At 44.3% G+C, this 25782-nt stretch overlaps 1 protein-coding gene across 2 annotated transcripts in view; it reads left to right on the top strand.

Moving 5' to 3' along the window:
* The first annotated feature begins 2772 nt into the window (after window positions 1–2772).
* Window positions 2773–25782, top strand: part of sh3pxd2b (SH3 and PX domains 2B) — a 203991-nt gene continuing 180981 nt past the window's right edge. For both annotated transcript variants that reach the window (XM_083648433.1, XM_083648432.1), the window contains exons 1-2: window positions 2773–3055; window positions 16445–16525. In XM_083648433.1, the coding sequence (XP_083504559.1) occupies window positions 2984–3055; window positions 16445–16525 (153 nt within the window). In that variant the 5' untranslated portion in view covers window positions 2773–2983. The remainder of the gene's footprint in view (window positions 3056–16444; window positions 16526–25782) is intronic.

The raw sequence follows: 25782 nt of genomic DNA, 5'->3' as shown, positions 1-25782 counted from the left end.
TAGAAATAATGTGTAATTTGAATGACTCACCACTGCATTTTGCATGTCAGTGCAGCCCGCTCATGAGATATTAATAACTCGCCTTTGCGTGTTTGTGTCTGTGTGTGGGCGTGTGTCTGTGTGTGTGTGTGTGTGTGTGTGTGTGTCGAAGAGAGAGGAGGAAGGCTGAGTGGAGATATTAAACATCCACAGCTCCCTCTAGCTTCTCCAGTGTGAACTTCTGTAATTACTAACTGCTCCAGATGCCAGGGAAGGCGAGGCACACGTGTGTGTGTGGGTGTGTGTGTGTGTGTGTGTGTGTGTGTGTGTGTGTTTGTGTGTGTGCATCAAGCTTCAACCAGGTCCCCCTTGCCAGCTCATTATCACTATCTCCCCAAGTAGGCCTACACTGTTCTAAAATTCACCACCACCAACACCACCAACAACAACAACAATACAATACCCCTACCATATGAGTTTCTGAGACTAATCTAAGTAGCCTAACTATTGAAATCGGGCCCGTGTCTATTGTGGAACTGTTTACATGCAGAGATCCACATTAAACTTCCGAATTTTAAGTTTGAACCCACTGAGTAAAAAAAAAATGGCTTGGTAGTGTGCAGCAAATGCTTAGTTGTGTGTACTCAATGAATGGTATGTGTGTGTCATTTGAAAATATGGCTGTGTGTAGCAAATTAAAACACGACATTATACTGCACAAATAAACAACTGTAAGAAAAGTACTAGTAGGCAATGTTCAAAAACGCAAAAGTGTTGCTTTTACAAAATGAGAAACATAGGCTTGATGAATCTATAAAGCACATAGACTCATTATACAACCAGTCAGCCAAAGATTTCTGTGACAAAATAACCTACAAGATTCCACAACCACAGTGTGTCCATCAGCCACCTGAAGAAATGTGGAACAAAAAGAAAACAGTCCCCAACCAACTTAAAGGCTCTTATCAACAACGGCCACCAGGCCTATATTCAAAGATATTCTCACAAAATGACAACATAAGCTCAACAAGTGTGACAGACAAAACAAAGCAGAATGCTACTCAGAAAGTATGCCATAATATTTCCCATGTATCTAATAAGCTAAAGCCAGGCACAAGTAAGGACATATGCAAGAGCATAATGCAGGTTTGCAAATAATGTTGGTTAAATGCAACCCTACAGTCCATACTGCATCTAGAAGTTGTAACCTACAAGATACATTTAAATGGTTGACACCTGATTCTATGGTGGAGATGTTATCTATGCCAGGGAATTTAGCAGCTCTCATTCAAGCGGTTTTTCAAAATCCAGGGCAGACATTTGATGCCAAAGCAATACAGGGTGTCACTCAATAATTAGTCGCGTGCATCCCAGGGTTGTCCTTGTCAGAGCACAATGATCCACTCGATTTGATACACAAACTATTAATTTGGTTAAATATGTGTGGTGTCCAAACAATAGTGAGTGCAAAACATACAGACATATGTGAAAAGTGTGCATTGGGTGTGGACAGCTTCCCTGACGCACCCAAAGTTTTTGAATTACCTGCCACAGACAAGTGAGTCTCTAGTCTCTTTTTGAACATGCAATCATGGAAGGTGAGCGGAGAGTGGGATGTATAGAGGAGGTCTCCCCGAGCACGTGCATATATAGTTTGTGCCGACATCTTGGACACGGGAGTGTCCACTGTCCAACGACTGTCCAGAAATGTCACCATAGTGTGTTTGGGTGGGTTTGACGGGCCGCCATTTTTTTTTACTCCTACTGGCCTTAGCGGAGACTGGGATGTCATAGAGGAGGTCTCCCTGAGTGCGTGCATATGTTTGGCAAGCTCCGATTTTAAACACAAACCTGTCCAGTGTCCAATTTGTAAAGGCTATACACTTAATATATATCTATTAAGATACTGAGAAGAACACTCTCAATGTTATTGAAACAGTTATTGTCACACAGAAACATCATTTGTATTGTATAGCTTAATTTAAATGCTTCGTTTATTAGTTTAATGTGGAAAATAATCATTTTTCAATCGACTCGGTCTGCTAAATAATTGTGCAGAATCGTTATTTTACTTTGAAAAACCTCACCGGAACTTCTTATATTCGCTAGCTCTTATATTTAGTCTGGGCACCTTTCACCCCGCTTTTTGTCATGGGGGCGTAAACCACGGAACCAGAATGAACACCGGAAGGAAGTGCGCCAAAACACGTCTTTGTTGCCGTTAGCTTGACGTCTCTTTCCTTAAGATTAATTGTCTGATGCAAAGCTTCTGTATTGGCTTAAAATATGTCAGATTGTGAATCCGCAATGTTTCTACAAGAACTTCTTCAAAAACTTCGTTCGGTACGTCCATCTTTTGTTTTGTTGTTTGCCGTTCTGATACGTTGTGTGTCTAATTGTCAAGTTAACGTAAAAGTTGACGAGCTATATCCGCTGTTACTTCCTGTCTAGGGCGGGCTCTAGGCCGGAACCAGGCAGGGTGACAAAATCAATTGTGAACGGAGGCCAGATCAGGCTCTTTCTCGCCGAGAAGAGCCTGGTGACGCGAGGTTACTTATATTCGCTGACAGGATACAGCTCTGAGTTTGAACCACTGTGATCCTGCAGCCTGTGGGTTGGTCCCATGGTGTCCATGGAACAGCGTCCCAGTTGTGCAAATGGGAGGTGAGCTGGGATAGGCTGGGAGTTTGGTTGGAGCAGAGAGCGAGACGGGGCAAGGCAGGACGAGGAGAGAAGAGGAACGGAGCGAGCGACCAACTTCTGACTCCCTGCTGGACTGGACTGAATGTGGGACAGGAAATCTGACGTAGGGCGATTACGGAAAATCACAATTGTTGCATTCACTATACGGATTCTCAGCTGCCGCCTGCCTGCCTGCCTGCCTGCGCGGATGAACAAACAGCGTGCAAACTTTCTCAATCGGGTTTGATCGCTCGTCGTGGTGAAACCCAACGGGAGATTTCAGTTTTTTTTCTTCCCACGGAGACGCACAGAATAGGACATCATGTCACGGCGGACTGTGCAAGAAGTAACCGTGCAAGATGTCCAGAAGCGGAGGAATCCCAACAAACACTATGTAAGCCTTTTATTTTATTTTCACAACAGCGGTGCTTTGCTTCTCGGAGCGCAACAGATCTAACATTAACGTCAACGTGAGGTTTTTCCCTGCATTCCCCCCCGGGGCTGACTGTAAAGTAAAAACAAAGGGAGTATCAAATTACAGTTTGCCAAGGCAGCCGAAATGGACAGACATCCACATCCACAACAATACATTAGAGGGTTTGAAAAAGTTATTAGGTTCAGACTGTTATTGCTTCGATGTTTATATTATCAGGCTTGGTGCCCCCCACGACAACAAGGAACAGCTCCGTTTATTAGGACTCTACACACTAGCCTAATAAACGAAGGGAAAAAACACTCTCTAAAGATTGACAGTTTGACACCGTTAAAGATACACTTCATCTTACATGTAAGTAGTTCATACTTACGTGTTTTTATGATTGGTAATTATCTTAATGTTAAAACATTATGCAATGTTTTTTATCAGTTGTTTGGGTTAGAGATGATATGACTAGTCCAGGAGTTTGATCTCTTCCTCCCCAGAGGGAATGAGGTCAGTATTGTTGTTCTTGGTGCCATCAAGGAGCTGCTGCATTCAAATTGATCAGTGTGACCTATGACCCCTAGTCGGCATAGTGTCAAGAGTGCAACTCATAACCTCTTTATGAGTATTGGCATTTCACTAGGCCTGTCATATCTATGTATGTAGGCTATGGGGACACTGGTATTGTTCTGACAGGGTCCGAGTGGAAAATGGGTCCTTGCATGCTAATTTATGAATGGAGATTTTAATATGGAAGCTACTGTATGGTGCTGGCAGAGTATTAGGCCCAGCGGTCCTTTCCAAAATTTCTTACATTACTGCTCGTAGAACTATAAGAGTGTGTCATCCTAAAGGGACGTCCATGAAGTCTTCTCCATAGGTGATCATATGCAATCCAGGTTAGGAGTTCAGATTCAGCAGCACAGCTTTGCCATTTGCTTCTCCAGCAAATGGCTGGAGCCATTTGCTCCAGCTCACTCACACTTTGCCAGTCAGGAAGTACACATATACTGTATGCGCACAATACATATTTCCTAAGGTCATTGTTATCACTAGTATACACAAAACAAAGAACGTTTTTGAACAAGGGAACAGTCTAACCATGATGAGCGGCCACATGTTGCGACTGTTCTGCCTACTTTATGCTCAGGTTCTAGACTCGTTAAGAGAGACATCAACCGTAATGCAGTCATGGTGTGACGTCCATAGGAAATGATGTGTGATAGTGCTGTGATGAGGCCATTGCCATGACAGTGTCTGTCCACCGGCATGTCTCTGTTTTAGATTAGTACCTTCATGACAGTGTCTGTCCACCGGCATGTCTCTGTTTTAGATTAGTACCTTCATGACAGTGTCTGTCCACCGGCATGTCTCTGTTTTAGATTAGTACCTTCATGACAGTGTCTGTCCACCGGCATGTCTCTGTTTTAGATTAGTACCTTCATGACAGTGTCTGTCCACCGGCATGTCTCTGTTTTAGATTAGTACCTTCATGACAGTGTCTGTCCACCGGCATGTCTCTGTTTTAGATTAGTACCTTCATGACAGTGTCTGTCCACCGGCATGTCTCTGTTTTAGATTAGTACCTTCATGGGGAGCAGGGGGAGGGGAGTTGAAGAAAAAGAAGAATGGCTTAAGGCAAATGGAGCGATGTTTTTCCTGTATTCACAGTCATTTCATAGCCTGCTAAACCATTCAGATCACATTAACTCACATTCTGTTTCGTTCTGTGCATCAGGCTGGCCTCCAGCTCGCCCCCAAGAATTTTCATCAAAGTCCACGGGCCAATCAGGGACCTGCCTTGTAGTTGACAACGTAACCGGCCAATCGGGCAAAACATTACGGAGGCTCCCGAAGCAACAAGCTGTAACGTTAACGTTAGTAAAGTAAACACAGCCGTACGCACCAGCAGAGTTTCTCGATGGAAAATACGTTTTCAACGTTCTTTCGACAGGATTTGAACTGGCTTTGGCTACGCTGATTGGCTGAAGGAGTTTATCTGTCAAGGCAAGTACTCCCACCCACTGACATCGCTGTGGATGGATTGGAGTCCAGACTGACACTTGGGGTGCGTTCGTAAATCCACTCTGACTGACTCTCTACCCTGAAATGAGAGCGCAAAGGTACAACGGCGCTCCCAATTTACGAACGGTCCAGTGTGCGCTCTGGGCTATTTGCGAACGCACCCATAGCGTGAAGCAGAATGTGAGGTCACATGATCAGGATGGTTTTAACCAAGCTAATCATTCCCTAGTCTCTCTAGACAGACACGTTGGCTGCCACAATTTTCAAATGCTTCCATCTGTATTTCAGCAGCTCTCAAAGTTGGTCAAAAAGTAAGGCAGGATATCCCGTCAGAATAAGGCGAGTATCCAATCACCTGCCTCGGTTATGTTTTTGAGTGTCGTGACTCGTGAGTGACTGGTCGAATAGCATCGAATTTCCTTCCGGTCTGAAGCATTTCTTTCTTTGGAAGATGACAACTTCCTCTGTCCAAGTTTGAATGGTCTGAAGTAACCTACAGGCTGTCTCTGCAGCATTCGAAGATTGTGGAAGATAGACTGGCTTGAGAGACCAGTCATTCCCCACTGTTCGTTATGCAGGACTTGTGTGGGAGATAAACATGTCCAAAAGACTATTTTATAATTCAAACGACAAAGGCACATTTCTCGTTTTCTCTGCCATTCATAAACAATAGAGGCTTTATCATTATTGGCAAACAGCAAGTAGTGGTGGGAGCTATCATGTGGGTGACTTTCTCTACAAAATTCCATTTGCTTTGCTTCCAGTCCATTTAAAGCAGGGGTGTCACACTCATTTTAGTTCAGGGGTCACATGCGAGTCCCCAATTTGGTCTCAAGTGGGCCAGACACAGAAAATCAATAATAACCTATAAATGTGTCTTTCAGTGTCAAGAATGACATTAAGAACACATTTTCACGTATGGGTTATCTCAGCTACCATCAAACAAATGATCAAATCTACTGTCTGTAACTGTGCATTATAATTGACGGCAACTGTGCAATTCTCTATAGTCAAGGCAATGTTCACACTTTGCAAAGTCATCCTGTGGGCCGGGATTGGACCCTTTGGCGGGCCAGTTCTGGCCCCCGGGACGTATGTTTGGCACCCCTGATTTAAAGCAACAAACATGACATCATCATTTGATGGCCAAGAGTGAAGGCCACTGCCAAAGGCTTGGCATGTGTGAGTGTTGGTTTTGTGTTTGCAATCTGCAAGTGTGTGTGGTTTGTGTGCCCGCATGTGTGTGTGTACGCAGCCATATGCGTGTGTGCGCTGGCATCCATGGACGTGTGAAAACGATGAGTGGGTTGATGGACCAACAGACCTTAACGCTGTGAGTGTCACTGGTGAAGGAAATGAGGTTGTAGGGGCCCCGTGTCTTGTCCATCTGTCCATTTGCTCTCTGCTCCAGGTCGGTGTTGTTTTCTGCTTCTGGTCCTCTCTGAACACAGAGGCCTCAGACCTCCTGGTCCTCTCTGAACACAGAGGCTTCAGACCTCCTGGTCCTCTCTGAACACAGAGGCCTCATACCTCCTGGTCCTCTCAACACAGAGGCCTCAGACCTCCTGGTCCTCTCTCAACACAGAGGCCTCAGACCTCCTGGTCCTCTCTGAACACAGAGGCTTCAGACCTCCTGGTCCTCTCTGAACACAGAGGCCTCATACCTCCTGGTCCTCTCAACACAGAGGCCTCAGACCTCCTGGTCCTCTCTCAACACAGAGGCCTCAGACCTCCTGGTCCTCTCTCAACACACAGGCTTCAGACCTCCTGGTCCTCTCAACACAGAGGCCTCAGACCTCCTGGTCCTCTCTCAACACAGAGGCTTCAGACCTCCTGGTCCTCTCTCAACACAGAGGCCTCAGACCTTCTGGTCCTCTCTGAACACACAGGCTTCAGACCTCCTGGTCCTCTCAACACAGAGGCTTCAGACCTCCTGGTCCTCTCTCAACACAGAGGCTTCAGACCTCCTGGTCCTCTCTCAACACAGAGGCTTCAGACCTCCTGGTCCTCTCTCAACACAGAGGCCTCAGACCTTCTGGTCCTCTCTGAACACACAGGCTTCAGACCTCCTGGTCCTCTCAACACAGAGGCTTCAGACCTCCTGGTCCTCTCTCAACACAGAGGCTTCAGACCTCCTGGTCCTCTCTCAACACAGAGGCTTCAGACCTCCTGGTCCTCTCTGAACACAGAGGCTTCAGACCTCCTGGTCCTCTCTCAACACAGAGGCCTCAGACCTCCTGGTCCTCTCTCAACACAGAGGCTTCAGACCTCCTGGTCCTCTCTGAACACAGAGGCTTCAGACCTCCTGGTCCTCTCTGAACACAGAGGCTTCAGACCTCCTGGTCCTCTCTCAACACAGAGGCCTCAGACCTCCTGGTCCTCTCTGAACACAGAGGCTTCAGACCTCCTGGTCCTCTCTGAACACAGAGGCTTCAGACCTCCTGGTCCTCTCTGAACACAGAGGCTTCAGACCTCCTGGTCCTCTCTGAACACAGAGGCCTCATACCTCCTGGTCCTCTCTGAACACAGAGGCTTCAGACCTCCTGGTCCTCTCTCAACACAGAGGCCTCAGACCTCCTGGTCCTCTCTGAACACAGAGGCCCCATACCTCCTGGTCCTCTCTGAACACAGAGGCCTCAGACCTTCTGGTCCTCTCTGAACACAGAGGCCTCAGACCTCCTGGTCCTCTCTGAACACAGAGGCCTCAGACCTCCTGGTCCTCTCTGAACTCAGACCTCCTGGTCCTCTCTCAACACAGAGGCCTCAGACCTCCTGGTCCTCTCTGAACACAGAGGCCTCAGACCTCCTGGTCCTCTCTGAACACAGAGGCCTCAGACCTTCTGGTCCTCTCTGAACACAGAGGCCTCAGACCTCCTGGTCCTCTCTGAACACAGAGGCCTCAGACCTCCTGGTCCTCTCTGAACACAGAGGCCTCAGACCTCCTGGTCCTCTCTGAACACAGAGGCCTCAGACCTCCTGGTCCTCTCTGAACACAGAGGCCTCAGACCGCCTGGTCCTCTCTGAACACAGAGGCCTCAGACCTCCTGGTCCTCTCTCAACACAGAGGCCTCAGACCTCCTGGTCCTCTCTGAACACAGAGGCCTCAGACCTCCTGGTCCTCTCTCAACACAGAGGCCTCAGACCTTCTGGTCCTCTTTCAACACAGAGGCTTCAGACCTTCTGGTCCTCTCTGAACACACAGGCCTCAGACCTCCTGGTCCTCTCTCAACATAGAGGCTTCAGACCTCCTGGTCCTCTCTGAACACAGAGGCCTCAGACCTCCTGGTCCTCTCTCAACACAGAGGCTTCAGACCTCCTGGTCCTCTCTCAACACAGAGGCCTCATACCTCCTGGTCCTCTCTGAACACAGAGGCCTCAGACCTCCTGGTCCTCTCTGAACACAGAGGCTTCAGACCTCCTGGTCCTCTCTGAACACAGAGGCTTCAGACCTCCTGGTCCTCTCTGAACACAGAGCTCTCAGACCTCCTGGTCCTCTCTGAACACAGAGGCTTCAGACCTCCTGGTCCTCTCTCAACACAGAGGCTTCAGACCTCCTGGTCCTCTCTCAACACAGAGGCTTCAGACCTTCTGGTCCTCTCAACACAGAGGCTTCAGACCTCCTGGTCCTCTCTCAACACAGAGGCTTCAGACCTCCTGGTCCTCTCTGAACACAGAGGCCTCAGACCTCCTGGTCCTCTCTGAACACAGAGGCCTCAGACCTCCTGGTCCTCTCTGAACACAGAGGCCTCAGACCTCCTGGTCCTCTCAACACAGAGGCTTCAGACCTCCTGGTCCTCTCTCAACACAGAGGCTTCAGACCTCCTGGTCCTCTCTGAACACAGAGGCTTCAGACCTCCTGGTCCTCTCTGAACACAGAGGCATCAGACCTCCTGGTCCTCTCTCAACACAGAGGCCTCAGACCTCCTGGTCCTCTCTGAACACAGAGGCTTCAGACCTTCTGGTCCTCTCTGAACACACAGGCCTCAGACCTTCTGGTCCTCTCTCAACACAGAGGCCTCAGACCTTCACAAACCTGAGGTATGATTAAGAATACAAAATGGTGGTACAAGGTGGTGTCACTTTTGAAATGAATGGGAGATTAACCTATTACTACCTATAAAGAGAGTAGGGCTGTATCGTGATGTGAGAGCAGAGACTAGATATCCTGTTAGATTGTGGATATCGTAATATCCTGATGGCAAGTGTTGACTTTTCCTGGTTTTAAAGGCTGCATTACAGTAAAGTGATGTCATTTTCTGAACTTACCAGACTGCTCTAGCTTTTCTATCATTTGCCTTTATCCACTTAGTCATCATATCCACATTACTGATTATTTATCAAAAATCTTCTATTTCGTGAAAGCACCAATAACTTACAACTGAACATTTAGCCCACTTCGTAGAAAATACTGAGATACCGGTATGTATCGTGTATTGCCATTCAGCCTAAACATATTGAGATATGACTTTTGGTCCATATGGCCCAGCCCTACCCGAGAGACTGTATGGGAGCATACAAGTGTTTCTTTGACCTCAGGAACTTTGATATAATTGGTTTGGACTGAGCTCCTTTTCTGTCTGGGAGTTATGGAAGAATTGTTTCCTTTTACAGGCCCCAGCCTCGCTTAGGAGTATGGACCTTGTAATCCCAGTTTAGACGACTAATTCATCTTAATTATTCTTGCAGACTGTAGCAAAGGAAAAAGCTCAGCCTACATGTTTTGCTTTGAATAAATCTCCCTCTGAACTGCAGATTTTTTTTTGCCATAAGCTACACTGTATACAGTCATTAGGTTGATTCTTGGTGCGTAATGAAGCCACCATTGGTACAAAAGTAATACATTTTCCTGCTAACTGATTGATAGCACAGAGTAGAGCTGGGTGATATGGACCAAAAATCATATCTTGGTATTTTTAGGCTGAATGGCGATACGGATACACACACTATTTTCTACAAAGTGGACTAAATGTTCAGTTGTAAGTCAAAGCCACATGCGAGATGTCACAAGCACTTTTATTAAAATAAAACTGTATTCAAAATAAAATGCAATGGGTTTCCTTCCTGACTACTGGTGCTTTCACAAAAATATTTACCGTACACAATGAGATTTTTGATAAAATTAACCATCAGTAAGGTGCATATAATGACTAAGTGGGTAAAGGTAAATAATAGAACAGCTGGAACAGTCTGGTAAGTTCAGAAAATGACATCACTTTATGCCTACCCCACACTACAGGATAATTTGCAAGATTATGGCCAAGATTCCCCCCTCCCGATTTTCTCGGGGGTGCTCCCGATTTGATGCGCGTCGGGCAGATAATCTTCCCAAATTATCCTGTAGTGTGTGGGGTTCAAAGATTCACAATCGGGAAGACTGCCTCTTCCCGATTGTGAATCGGGCATATCTAACATGTTAGATATTTACAACCCGACAGGCGATTGCATCTTGAGCAGAGAGCCAGTAGTAGCTGCGTTTCCATACAGTTTTTCGCAAAATAATCTGGTCCGCGTCCGCGCCCGCAGCCCCGCACAGAAACAAAGAACGAGGAAATTGTCATCGAGGTGAAATACCCGTGCGTCTTTGAACGGGACGGAAAACTAATGCTATACTGCAAAGCATGTAGCCTACAACAAGCGCTTAGATCGGCGAGTGTCCGCACGGAAAAGTGAGTCAAATCAGCAGACACGCCCCTCCACAAGGCACCTGTGCAGACGGTTTTCGCCTGGCCGTGCACAGTAGGCCTACACCCCGAATGGACGCGGCTGGGCGGACAAAGTGGAGTTTTCAAGACTTCCGCGAGCAGAAAACCACACAGTGTATAAAAGCTCCACACGTTTCCTCGTCAAGATTCATTTTAAAAGTTAACGTCGAGCCCTGCTTCCAAGGTGAATCGTCGGCATAATCTTCTAGTGTGTGGGGTTGCGTTTGAACAGACGCGATTGTGTGTGTGTCCCAAGATTGAAATGTAAAAAAATCGGCTCTCTCTGTCCTGTAGTGTGTGGGCTCTCAAGATTTTTATAATCTTCAAGGATTTGAAAATCCTGTAGTGTGGGGTAGGCATTACTGTAATACAGCCTTTAAAACCAGGAAAATACACTCATGCCATATCACAATCAGGGCTGGTCACTTAGCATTTTCAGAAGGAGCATGTGTGCCCCTAAGTTGAAAAAACTAGGAGCACACAAATAATTTTAGGGGCATGATAAAAAATGTATTAAATAATGCGTTTCTAAAGGGATATTAGGAGCGTTTAACGTTATCTGCTGCGCTGGCTTCCGTCCCGCTAGCGCTAGCTTCTTCAGCTAATGATAACGTTACATCTTCATCTTCACCACCATCTTCTTCCTCCTCTTCCTCCATCTCCGCCCCCTCGTTGTCACTATCGACAGTCAAAACTCCGGCTGAAGCTTCATTTTCTCCCACATTCGCCCGTCTAAAATAACGCTTAATGGTAGAGGTGCACTGATTGCCATTTTCTTGGCCGGTCCCGTTTTCCGATTTTTGAATAGTCTGACTTGCCGGTACCGATTTTGGCCGATTCCGATTTTATTTCTAAGAACAATAATTGACAGGTTATTTTTTGAAGTTATTTTTTTCTTTTTTTACTTTGCTTTAATAGAAAATTAACATTCATGTCACATTTCTTATCATTTGCATGAGGTAGGACGATCTCACTCAAAAACATCTCAAAATAAAAGTGTTCCAGGTTACTGGACAGAGCTTTTCTTTTTTGTGTAAATACAATGAATATACCGTATTTCCCCAAATAGTAGCCCGGCAGCAAATTGTGGCCGGGGACCTAATAGCCGCCGGGGGTTTGACCCCATTTTGCGTATTAAACGCCGGTCCGAGTAAACGCTGGGGCCATTATTTGCATTATCTTAAGGTAACCCCGAAATTACTACGTTGCTGACAGCACTTGAAGGCATCACCAGTGTTGCGCAATACATGAAAAAGCATGGAGAAACACGCTAATCGAGGGAGCTCAACTTACGTTACCAAAAGCAATGCAGGGAAATTGATGGCATGGAAGCATTTCCACGATGTTTGGATTACGGTATGTAAAGAGTTCTGTTGACAACGACTACCGTGGTCTTCACTTGAACTGAAGTCCCAGATGAGTTCAAGAGATAGGGGCTATTGGAAATAGACACGTCAATGGTAAGACTGAAATTGTGTTATATTTATACCGATTACGTGCGTAATGATTGTGTGTGACTATGTTTAATCAGCACCCGCCGTGGTGTGTGTAGTGTTTTTGCAAGTTGTTGTAGTGTTGTGTTTGGGATGTGGCTATGTTCAGACTGGTCGTAGCCTATTTGCTGGTGTTGATAGAATTGCGTCGGTCAACATCATCTTATTTGCAAGTGCATTGTTGCTGTGTGTGTGTGTGTGTGTGTGTGTGTGTGTGTGTGTGTGTGTGTGTGTGTGTGTGTGTGTGTGTGTGTGTGTGTGTGTGTGTGTGTGTGTGTGTGTGTAGGCTACAGGGTAGGTAGCCACGGCTGATTGCTGATTTTTGGTATCCTCCAAGGTGTGTGGGCTGACGATGGGCAGTTGATGGGAGTGAGGACCTTTGCACTAAAAAACATGCTGGACAGGAACTGTCACCGAATAATGGCCTGGTGCAGGTCGGTGCAAAAATAAATAAACGCCTGCAGCAAATAGCCGCCTGGTTCTTTTAAACGCCTGGGGTCCAAATCGATTTTGCATATTAAACGCCCGGGCTACTATTTGGGGAAATACGGTAAAACAATTCATTCCAGTATATCCCACAGCTATCATGCATTTACTTTTCCAAAAGAAAAAAGGTGCAACAGAACAGGGGCTCCAGATGGAAAGTAGCCTATGGCTAAATCTGTTACAAAGCATCTCTTCCCCTATGGGGTTTAATGTTTTTTTTGTATATGTCCCTGCCAAATAAACTAATAAAATAAAATAAATAAACATAAAAAATTTCAAAATGTTATCCATGGACAAGGAGTTTATAGTCTATAGGTCTGGAGAGGAGGGTGAGGTCCGCCCACTTGTCTGCAGCCAGGTACTCTTGGGTCTGGAGCCCAGACCTTCGAAGCTATGCCCACTCTACAGTTGTGGATTTGGCTGTTCTTGAGTAGATGATGAAATGAGTTTGAGTTGACTCAGTTTGAATATCGTAGTTTACACACAGAGTCCGTTTTTTTTAATCCGCCATCTGAAAAAAAATCATCTCGCACAGAAAACCTTGCACACTGGTCCGATGCGTTTTATTATGTTCGTCGTTGTATTCGCAAACAAATAGTCCTCTCCTGTATCCACGTTACAATGTGACTGACAGATAGCAGCAGCAGCTGATCTGCAGCAGGCAGCGGTGATGTGGACTGCAGCTGGTAGTACCTTCACTTCGCCAAGCCGGCTGTGTTGCGCTGTGGCCGGGGAGAGAGAGGGGCCGGTGAGGTGAAACGAGCCGCTCAGACTGGAGTGGACTCCAGCCGAGCGGGACTCGGCAACGTACCCTGCCCCTCCGCTCACGTGAGATCACATGCTTTTTTTCACCAGTCACCATTGGTTCAAGGCAACGCTGTGTTGCCTTCAAGTGAACTGGGACACAGGCTCTCAACTTTAATGCCGTTCTGATTTTTAAGGCTCTGAAAAAATATATATGTATATTGAAGGTCGAATTCTGTACTCGCACACGTGCCCCAAAAGGCATTTTACAATTCACACTGTTCTATTTTTAGTCGCATATGCAAGTAAAACGTGCGCAGTGACCAGCCCTGATCACAATATCACAATGTCCAAAATCTAAGAGGATATCTACTCTCATATCACGATATTGATATAATATCGATATATTGCCCAGCCCCAAAGCACAGTTGAATTGAAGTTATGGAACTTTTTAAGGGATAGTAGGTAACTTAAATAGCCTGATATTCAGACTGAATCGTCAACTCATAAACTCATTTCCTCCAAGAATAGCCAAATCCACAACTGTGGAGTGGGCGTGGCTTCGAAGGTCTGGAGTCAGGCTATATAACTTACGCTTACTAACGCTTTGTTGACAAAATTATAACGCAAATCTGTATCCTCTGTACTTTAGGTACAGAAAGGATTTAATCTCCAAAGAACACTGTTTGGGGATATAACTCTTTTTCTATAATGAAGACAGCCTCCCAGCTAGCCATTAGCCAGCAGAGCTCAATTGGAGGGTCCATCCATGGCCATATCTGACTCCAGCGCCCTGAGAGGGAGCGCGAGGCCACGGAAGGTCTGGGAGCGGGGCCAACAGAAGCATTCATCCAGACAGAGCCAGCCACCAGGGAGTTTCCAATGACCTCCTCCCTGCCTCTGCTGCTGCTTCAGGGAAGGAAAAAAAGCACAATCACCTCCTCCCTGCCTCTCTGCTGCTGCTTCAGGGAAGTGTTGGAGTTGAAGTCCAGCCAACAGACTGTGATGATTAAGCTAGATGACAGCAGTAGGTTTAGGTTAGATGCTTTTGATGTTGTTTCACTGTTGAAGGTGTTGATCTGAAGACAAGAGGTTCACTTTTAAGGCTGCTAATGATGAAAAGCTGAGTGCAGGGCTGCCACATGTCTGCAAAGTGCTTGAATTGAAAAAAGAAAAAGCAAGTACTTGCTTGGCTTTATAAAGAGGTCCTTAACTCATTGAGTGCCAATGACGACTAAAGTCGTCAATTGCGTTTTTTGACGGTGGGACGTGGATCAAAGCCTGATGCATCTCCTGTAAACATATGGTGGATGTCGAATGTGTATAAGCTATTTTACGGACCCATTAGGTGGCGACAGTGCTCTCCAGATTAGAGAAAGGTGAGGAAAAAACAGAGAAGTCATGGGGAAACCGCATCGGTATGCATCGATATGCATGAAGCATAACGTTAGCTGTGCCTGTGAACAGCAGCCAATCTGCTGCCACAATTGAGCCCCTCCGTCTCCGCTGCGATAGCCCCTCTATATGATTAGTTGCCGACACCAGCGTCTTTCTGAAAAGTTACATTATTCTCAGCTGGAAGCGCTGGGAGCCGGCCGGCGGAACGCTGTGAAAAAGCTGGGCGTAGCGCACTTTTCAGTGCAGAGCAAACGCAGCAGAGAGCCACCAGAGACATTCCCACGGAGGAGTGTGCAGTTGAGGGGGGTGCGGCACGCAGGGCAGCATACAACAGTGTTGGTGTTGTGACAGCAGGCTCGATGGACAGATTGCCAAACACAAGCTAGAATATCTGATGCCCACCAGCAGTAAATCAAGACCAGCAAGAAGGTGTAGGGTCTCCGCACGCAGGGGCCAGCGCTGCTGGTTGCAGCTAAAAAATATAATTTTGCCAAACAAAATTCCTTTGTTTTCGCTGTTTTATTGAAGGAAATTATTTTTGAGGTGTCACTACATCAGAAAATATTAGCTTCAGAGTCAGTGATGTGCTTGAAATGCTTCATTTCACAAAAGGCTAATTATCTCAGCTTCTAGTTTGAAACGTCTGTTTTTGGTGAAAACAACCAATCTTCTCCGGCTGATAACTAAAGGACGGAAAATGATATCAATAAACTTTTTTTTGCTGATGATACAATAGAGTCTCATCGTTCTTTGGGCGTGTTCGGTGTTTACATAGTAATATCACACAATATTCTGTGGGCCTCGAGAAATCACTGAAAACGCTCTGAAAGGGCTGGCACTGGGAGCATCCGTTTTCCAAAAGTGGCTGGCACTCAATGAGTTAAAAGTGCTTGAATTTAGTCTACCAGGATATCTGAGTTTGAGCCTTGTGCACATCTGACTGGAAACAAATTTGCATTGGAGGACTTAAGACTTGTATGTGAACATCTCTGTGTATTATTGGCCCGTAATTTGACATAATCTGTCCTTGAAAAGTGCTTGAAATCTATCATTCCAAAAAGGTGGCTACCCTGTGAGGGTTGTCTCTTTTCTATTTGAAAGCTCCTGAGATGCTTCAAAGAATTCATATTTTCCCATGCTTGTTCTACATGGTAATATCTGGTATGACAGGCTGTTCCTCAAAGATCTGTCATGCATCGTAAGTCATTTGCAAAAACAACATGGTCAAATCTGCTGCATGCACATAATCATTTCCTCTTTCACAGGAAGTGATGATGCGTATATGGAGTGGGAAGTGACATCATACAGCAGGATGTCCCCGTTGCGTTTGTTTGAACGGATGACGACAGTGAGCGCCACCTGGTGTTCATGCTATCCTGGCCGCTGCTCACACACCTCGAGTCAGGACTGATGATGTCCCAAGGTCTTTTGATCATGGCATTGCTGACAGTTACGGTGCCTTGCTGGTTCTGCTTCAGATGTTCCAATGATGCCCGTCTGTCTCTGTGTTCCAGGTTTACATCATCAAAGTGTCCTGGAGCGATGGCAGCACAGAAATCATTTACAGACGCTACAGCAAATTCTTCGACCTGCAGGTAGGTGTGTGTGTGTGTGTGTGTGTGCACGCGCGCGCGCCTGTGTGCATGTGTTTGTGTGTTAATTTGTGTGCATTTATGCTGGTGTGAGAGTTGGCGTGTGTGTGTTAACCCCATGAAATAAACTCCCATTATATCTTTGATGGTGACCTTAGGCATAAATGCATTTCTAGCTAGGGATGGCTATCGTTTAATATTCTTCCAATACCGGTGCTAAAACGATCCTTTTAAAACGGTACCAGTGCCTAAACGGTGCCTGAACTGTGACTTTTTAAAGTAAAAGTAAAGTATTTTTTTCAAGGAGGATTTCAAGTGGCGTGCTCCAAATGATAATGTTTCGGCCATGGCACCTAAATGAGGCACCTAATGGCCCATTTCCACCGCAGGTAGTAGCGCGATCCCGCTCCGCTCGACTCGATAAATTGTCTCATTCCACCGGTTAAAACCGTCCCAGCCCGGGTTGTATTGGGGTCGAGTCGTGCTACTTTTCGTACCTGCCTTGTCGGGGTTCTATTCTGTGAACCCGGTACCATACGGTGACGTGAAACCATTGTTGACGACTGATTGGTCAGGCAGAATCGTGTTTACTCTATCTACTGACTGTCAATGCAATGCTGCATACCAGTTTAGTGGGCTTACCTTCTCTTCTGTTATGTATATTTCCATCAGTCTTTTGTGTTGCTGCCTTCACCTCTGGTGAAATAAAATCGTGGCGGTGGTTTCAATTGTTTTGAGTATGAAAAAAGTCTGCTGCTCAGGAAGCTCCTGTGCAGGCTCCGCTAGGCCGCAGGCGGGTCTTGGTGAAGCCGCGGTCTTGCCTGGTGAGAGGCCGCCGGGGTACAGGCTTCACACTCTGTCTGTAGCGCCTCTCCCGTCCCCGCGCAGCGCAGCGCATGCATCTCCTGGCCGATTGTCACATTTGCCCATGTACACTGTAGGTCATTTAGAGGCACCAGTATTTCATAAACAGTTTAAAAGTTCTGTGGATGGATTTAATTGTAACGTTATGTTATAGCCTACTTCGGCTATAAGCGAAGGACAGATATGCGGTCGCTATGACGACCAGCTGTGGGCGGGGGTGGGCGGGGGCAGATGATCTGCGGTTGAAGCAGAACATCCATCGGGCCGAAACGAGTAGAGCCGACTGGTGACGAGCTGTGCAGGGCGGTAAAATGTGGTGGAAATGAGCCATAAATCTGCGTTGCAGTTCAGTACCGGTAGTACCGGGTTGTAAAAGGTTTCAGTACCTAACTCTATTTCTTTTTTTTTTTATTCTTTTCTTTTTTACATTTTTTACCCGATTTTTTTAATCCCATTTTTATCCCCCTTAGTGCTAATTTACTTTTATTTATCCTGGTTGCTACTCCACCCTCTGCCGATCTGGGGAGAGCCGAAACTGGCTCCATGCTTCCTCCGAGACATGGGCAGTTAGCCAGCCGCTTCTTTTCACCTGACAGGGGAAGCTTCACTGGTAGGACATAGCACGTGGGAGGTTCACGCTATTCCAACCGGTTCCCCTCCCTCCGAACTGGCGCCCTGAACGACCAGAGGAGGAACCACATTAGCAACCAGGATATTGCATGTTTTTGGTGAAGGGGGTTCCTATATGAAGGAAACCCCCGGGAGGCACGGGGAGAACATGCAAACTCCACACAGACAGGCCCTTTTTGACGACCCCACCCGGGCGGTGGGCACTCGAGGACATGCGGACGGGCACGCATTCCTTCAGCGTTCACAGCGTCCCAGGTGAGAATCGAACCCAGGACCTTCCAGCTGTGAGGCGACAGCGCTTACCACTGCACCACCGTACCCCCCGCTAACTCTATTTCTAACCAATAATACCTTCAGATTTTTTTAATAATCCCACCACTCTGCACCCCTTGCATAAAATAAAACTGCCTTTCTCTCCCTTCCTCACATTCCATTGGTTTAGATTCTTGAACCGCTGTTATGTCCCGCCCCAATATCCTGTTTAAAAAAGAAATGCAAATGAATAAATAAATAAATCATATTGCGATTATAATCACAGATATTGTGATTGCGATATGCAATAAGAGATTTTAGTGACAATGGTAATTTTTGTATTTCATTTTCAAGAAAGAAAATAAAAAGAAGCATGTTTCCTTATGTCTGGATAATAGGATTTAGGCCAGGCCATCTCTGTAGCAGCACAATGCTTCATTTAATGCTGTGTTGTGACATATTCACCTTTATCAGCCCTACTATGTTGTGACATATATTCACCTTTATCATCCCTACTATGTTGTGACATATTCACCTTTATCAGCCCTACTATATTGTGACATATATTCACCTTTATCATCCCTACTATGTTGTGACATATTCAGCTTTATCAGCCCTACTATGTTGTGACATATTCACCTTTATCAGCCCTACTATATTGTGACATATATTCACCTTTATCATCCCTACTATGTTGTGACATATTCAGCTTTATCAGCCCTACTATGTTGTGACATATTCACCTTTATCAGCCCTACTATATTGTGACATATATTCACCTTTATCATCCCTACTATGTTGTGACATATTCACCTTTATCAGCCCTACTATATTGTGACATATATTCACCTTTATCATCCCTACTATGTTGTGACATATTCACCTTTATCAGCCCTACTATGTTGTGACATATTCACCTTTATCAGCCCTACTATATTGTGACATATATTCACCTTTATCATCCCTACTATGTTGTGACATATTCACCTTTATCATCCCTACTATGTTGTGACATATTCAGCTTTATCAGCCCTACTATGTTGTGACATATTCAGCTTTATCAGCCCTACTATGTTGTGACATATTCACCTTTATCAGCCCTACTATGTTGTGACATATTCAGCTTTATCAGCCCTACTATGTTGTGACATATTCAGCTTTATCAGCCCTACTATGTTGTGACATATATTCACCTTTATCAGCCCTACTATGTTGTGACATATATTCACCTTTATCAGCCCCCCTATGTTGTGACATATTCAGCTTTATCAGCCCTACTATGTTGTGACATATTCAGCTTTATCAGCCCTACTATGTTGTGACATATTCAGCTTTATCAGCCCTACTATGTTGTGACATATTCACCTTTATCAGCCCTACTATGTTGTGACATATTCAGCTTTATCAGCCCTACTATGTTGTGACATATTCAGCTTTATCAGCCCTACTATGTTGTGACATATTCAGCTTTATCAGCCCTACTATGTTGTGACATATTCACCTTTATCAGCCCTACTATGTTGTGACATATTCACCTTTATCAGCCCTACTATGTTGTGACATATTCAGCTTTATCAGCCCTACTATGTTGTGACATATTCACCTTTATCAGCCCTACTATGTTGTGACATATTCACCTTTATCAGCCCTACTATGTTGTGACATATTCAGCTTTATCAGCCCTACTATGTTGTGACATATTCACCTTTATCAGCCCTACTATATTGTGACATATATTCACCTTTATCATCCCTACTATGTTGTGACATATTCAGCTTTATCAGCCCTACTATGTTGTGACATATTCACCTTTATCAGCCCTACTATATTGTGACATATATTCACCTTTATCATCCCTACTATGTTGTGACATATTCACCTTTATCAGCCCTACTATATTGTGACATATATTCACCTTTATCATCCCTACTATGTTGTGACATATTCACCTTTATCAGCCCTACTATGTTGTGACATATTCACCTTTATCAGCCCTACTATATTGTGACATATATTCACCTTTATCATCCCTACTATGTTGTGACATATTCACCTTTATCAGCCCTACTATATTGTGACATATATTCACCTTTATCATCCCTACTATGTTGTGACATATTCAGCTTTATCAGCCCTACTATGTTGTGACATATTCACCTTTATCAGCCCTACTATATTGTGACATATATTCACCTTTATCATCCCTACTATGTTGTGACATATTCAGCTTTATCAGCCCTACTATGTTGTGACATATTCACCTTTATCAGCCCTACTATATTGTGACATATATTCACCTTTATCATCCCTACTATGTTGTGACATATTCACCTTTATCAGCCCTACTATATTGTGACATATATTCACCTTTATCATCCCTACTATGTTGTGACATATTCACCTTTATCAGCCCTACTATATTGTGACATATATTCACCTTTATCATCCCTACTATGTTGTGACATATTCAGCTTTATCAGCCCTACTATGTTGTGACATATTCACCTTTATCAGCCCTACTATATTGTGACATATATTCACCTTTATCATCCCTACTATGTTGTGACATATTCAGCTTTATCAGCCCTACTATGTTGTGACATATTCACCTTTATCAGCCCTACTATATTGTGACATATATTCACCTTTATCATCCCTACTATGTTGTGACATATTCACCTTTATCAGCCCTACTATATTGTGACATATATTCACCTTTATCATCCCTACTATGTTGTGACATATTCACCTTTATCAGCCCTACTATGTTGTGACATATTCACCTTTATCAGCCCTACTATATTGTGACATATATTCACCTTTATCATCCCTACTATGTTGTGACATATTCACCTTTATCATCCCTACTATGTTGTGACATATTCAGCTTTATCAGCCCTACTATGTTGTGACATATTCAGCTTTATCAGCCCTACTATGTTGTGACATATTCACCTTTATCAGCCCTACTATGTTGTGACATATTCAGCTTTATCAGCCCTACTATGTTGTGACATATTCAGCTTTATCAGCCCTACTATGTTGTGACATATATTCACCTTTATCAGCCCTACTATGTTGTGACATATATTCACCTTTATCAGCCCCCCTATGTTGTGACATATTCAGCTTTATCAGCCCTACTATGTTGTGACATATTCAGCTTTATCAGCCCTACTATGTTGTGACATATTCAGCTTTATCAGCCCTACTATGTTGTGACATATTCACCTTTATCAGCCCTACTATGTTGTGACATATTCAGCTTTATCAGCCCTACTATGTTGTGACATATTCAGCTTTATCAGCCCTACTATGTTGTGACATATTCAGCTTTATCAGCCCTACTATGTTGTGACATATTCACCTTTATCAGCCCTACTATGTTGTGACATATTCACCTTTATCAGCCCTACTATGTTGTGACATATTCAGCTTTATCAGCCCTACTATGTTGTGACATATTCACCTTTATCAGCCCTACTATGTTGTGACATATTCACCTTTATCAGCCCTACTATGTTGTGACATATTCAGCTTTATCAGCCCTACTATGTTGTGACATATTCACCTTTATCAGCCCTACTATATTGTGACATATATTCACCTTTATCATCCCTACTATGTTGTGACATATTCAGCTTTATCAGCCCTACTATGTTGTGACATATTCACCTTTATCAGCCCTACTATATTGTGACATATATTCACCTTTATCATCCCTACTATGTTGTGACATATTCACCTTTATCAGCCCTACTATATTGTGACATATATTCACCTTTATCATCCCTACTATGTTGTGACATATTCACCTTTATCAGCCCTACTATGTTGTGACATATTCACCTTTATCAGCCCTACTATATTGTGACATATATTCACCTTTATCATCCCTACTATGTTGTGACATATTCACCTTTATCAGCCCTACTATATTGTGACATATATTCACCTTTATCATCCCTACTATGTTGTGACATATTCAGCTTTATCAGCCCTACTATGTTGTGACATATTCACCTTTATCAGCCCTACTATATTGTGACATATATTCACCTTTATCATCCCTACTATGTTGTGACATATTCAGCTTTATCAGCCCTACTATGTTGTGACATATTCACCTTTATCAGCCCTACTATATTGTGACATATATTCACCTTTATCATCCCTACTATGTTGTGACATATTCACCTTTATCAGCCCTACTATATTGTGACATATATTCACCTTTATCATCCCTACTATGTTGTGACATATTCACCTTTATCAGCCCTACTATGTTGTGACATATTCACCTTTATCAGCCCTACTATGTTGTGACATATTCACCTTTATCAGCCCTACTATGTTGTGACATATTCACCTTTATCAGCCCTACTATGTTGTGACATATTCACCTTTATCAGCCCTACTATATTGTGACATATATTCACCTTTATCATCCCTACTATGTTGTGACATATTCAGCTTTATCAGCCCTACTATATTGTGACATATATTCACCTTTATCAGCCCTACTATGTTGTGACATATATTCACCTTTATCAGCCCTACTATGTTGTGACATATTCAGCTTTATCAGCCCCCCTATGTTGTGACATATTCAGCTTTATCAGCCCTACTATGTTGTGACATATTCAGCTTTATCAGCCCTACTATGTTGTGACATATTCAGCTTTATCAGCCCTACTATGTTGTGACATATTCAGCTTTATCAGCCCTACTATGTTGTGACATATTCACCTTTATCAGCCCTACTATGTTGTGACATATTCACCTTTATCAGCCCTACTATATTGTGACATATATTCACCTTTATCAGCCCTACTATGTTGTGACATATTCACCTTTATCAGCCCTACTATATTGTGACATATATTCACCTTTATCATCCCTACTATGTTGTGACATATTCAGCTTTATCAGCCCTACTATATTGTGACATATATTCACCTTTATCATCCCTACTATATTGTGACATATATTCACCTTTATCAGCCCTACTATGTTGTGACATATTCAGCTTTATCAGCCCTACTATGTTGTGACATATATTCACCTTTATCAGCCCCCCTATGTTGTGACATATTCAGCTTTATCAGCCCTACTATGTTGTGACATATTCAGCTTTATCAGCCCTACTATGTTGTGACATATTCAGCTTTATCAGCCCTACTATGTTGTGACATATTCAGCTTTATCAGCCCTACTATGTTGTGACATATTCAGCTTTATCAGCCCTACTATGTTGTGACATATATTCACCTTTATCAAATCATTGCAGCTCCTGCCATTTGGATGTTGCACTTGGCGATTTCGATTAATTGTGCAGCCCTAGCATCAAATCAAGGCAGTAATGATGCCAGTTCACGGGGCCCAGTGTCTTGGTCTGTGTTCCTGTATGTATACATTGGGCCCTATCTTCCCAAAAGCGGTAATTTAGCAAATTGGGGGCGGGTACAAGCGCATGCCTCTTATAATTGTACTGGGCATAGGCGTGCCACATGTCAAAGCAGGAGTTTCAGCGCTAAAATGTGGGGATAGATGGCATTATCCTATCATCGGCAATTACTTTGCGCTAAGAGCTTTGAAAAGGACCTCTTACGTGCAAAAATACCTCGCTGCGCTGGAGCGCACCATAATCTCAGTGCAGCGCAGAAACGTCATTACGCACGGACATGCCACCCCAGTACATCAAATTCTGCTGCTAAAATTGGGTAACCAGCAGATTATTCGGTGAGGCAATCAACTATAATTCACTGAGAAACTTTTATCACATTGCAAGGACGGGTTATGGTAAATTAATTGAGAAAACTTGTAGATTGTAGCCTACTTGCTATTCACCTTCACCTGCTATAACCCGGAGGGTCGCATCACAGCCGATCTGGCACAAGCCTCGGCACGAGTCGAGTTTTAATTGAGTCCACTGTAAATCCTCCAATCTTTTCTTTTGTCTCCACCGTTTACCTGCTGCAAACACGTTTCTATTGTCCCACCCCAGTCAACAAAATAACCCGAATTGCATCAAAACTCAGATGTTTTTAACAGGTATATGATGTGATGGTGTCGTTATGATATAGGGATAATATATACAGTCAATAGACACGTTTCCTGGGCACTTCCGGTTTGCTTCCAGACTCGGCCGCGAGATGTCTTTCTCTTCCGGTGTTTGTGAATACAAAGAAGCGTAACGTACTAGCGGAGTAATCATAGCGACCGCCGAAAAAATGCAAACTTGGGATCATTCTCTGAGTCTCCTGTCTAACGAAAGAGTGTCTATCCCACACCCGTTGACAGTGTGTGTGACAGATAGTGTTTCTAGCAACAGCCTGGCAAGCTAACATTAGCCTGTAATTTGTACTAACAACATGGGCTCTGGAGAACACCAGGGGTTTCCCAGCGAATTGATGATTTGTTAATCTGAATTACTAGATTAGGCTGTATATACCTATACAGTCTATGGTATATACACTAAGCATATTTATTCACTAAGCATTACTCTTTTTTTGTTGGGGAGGCTGATCCAAGCCCACAACATTAGCTCAACACTGCAGTGCTAGCCTCTGCAGTGCTAGCTAGCTAACTAGCATTACATCAGGCAATGCTACAAAGTAAACACACACAAAACCAACACAACGTAGCGAAATAATAATAACATGGATGATCAGCTATATCGTTGCTAACATGATAACTACCCAGCGAGCTAGCTTACCCGGAAATTCAGCAGCAGTGCCTTGCTCCAGTCTGCGTCTCTTTTTCTGAGGAGGCCGCACGCACGTATCCTAGCCACAGTTCAGGGAAAGGATTCTCTTTGGTTGGCTTTTTGTCCACAAAGTGGTGAGAACAAACAAAAACGTTTTTCGGCGGCTTCTTCAGATTTAAAGCCTTCAGCCACATCCGTGAATCCGAATCCTCAGCTGGTTTTCGGTAGAAGGAATACAGTCGAGTGCAGGTACAAAGCCGTTTGGTAGCGGGCTGATGCTCAAAACACTGTCGATCCAACCACTCGTTCAGGCCTTTCTGTGTACTGTCTGTGACAGCCACGCACTGCACAATGTGTTCCAGAATAACCCATTGTTAATAACGTCTGCTAACGTTAGTGTAGCTGATGTTAGCGATCTTTGTAAAAAAGTTCGGAGATTTCGGCTGCTGCCCTCTGATGTGCTCGCTGCTGTGCACAAAATGTGGATGGAAGCTGGGGACATATAAGGCTGCTATGGCGCCGCCCTAGGCCAGCGCTGGGAAACGTGTCTATAGGCCTACACCTATCCAAATTAAGCATGGGAAGAATTACAACATGCCTCACACAAACTGTATTACATGGACAGCAAGACGGGAATCTGGTTTGATTGATCTAACGCCCAGGCATTGCCAGGCCACACCTGTGAATAATTCTGGTCTTTAACACCGCCCAAATCCCGTTTGCGGCGAACGTACCAATGCTTTCAAATCAGGAGATGCCACACGTTACAAGCTGTCCAGATACTCGCTGGAGCGGTCAATAAAAG

The sequence above is a fragment of the Poromitra crassiceps genome, assembly GCF_964638095.1.
Source record: "Poromitra crassiceps genome assembly, chromosome: 1".
Lineage (NCBI taxonomy): Eukaryota > Metazoa > Chordata > Actinopteri > Beryciformes > Melamphaidae > Poromitra > Poromitra crassiceps.
The sequence above is the reverse complement of the archived record's forward strand: the minus strand, read 5'-3'. Positions and strand labels throughout refer to the sequence as shown.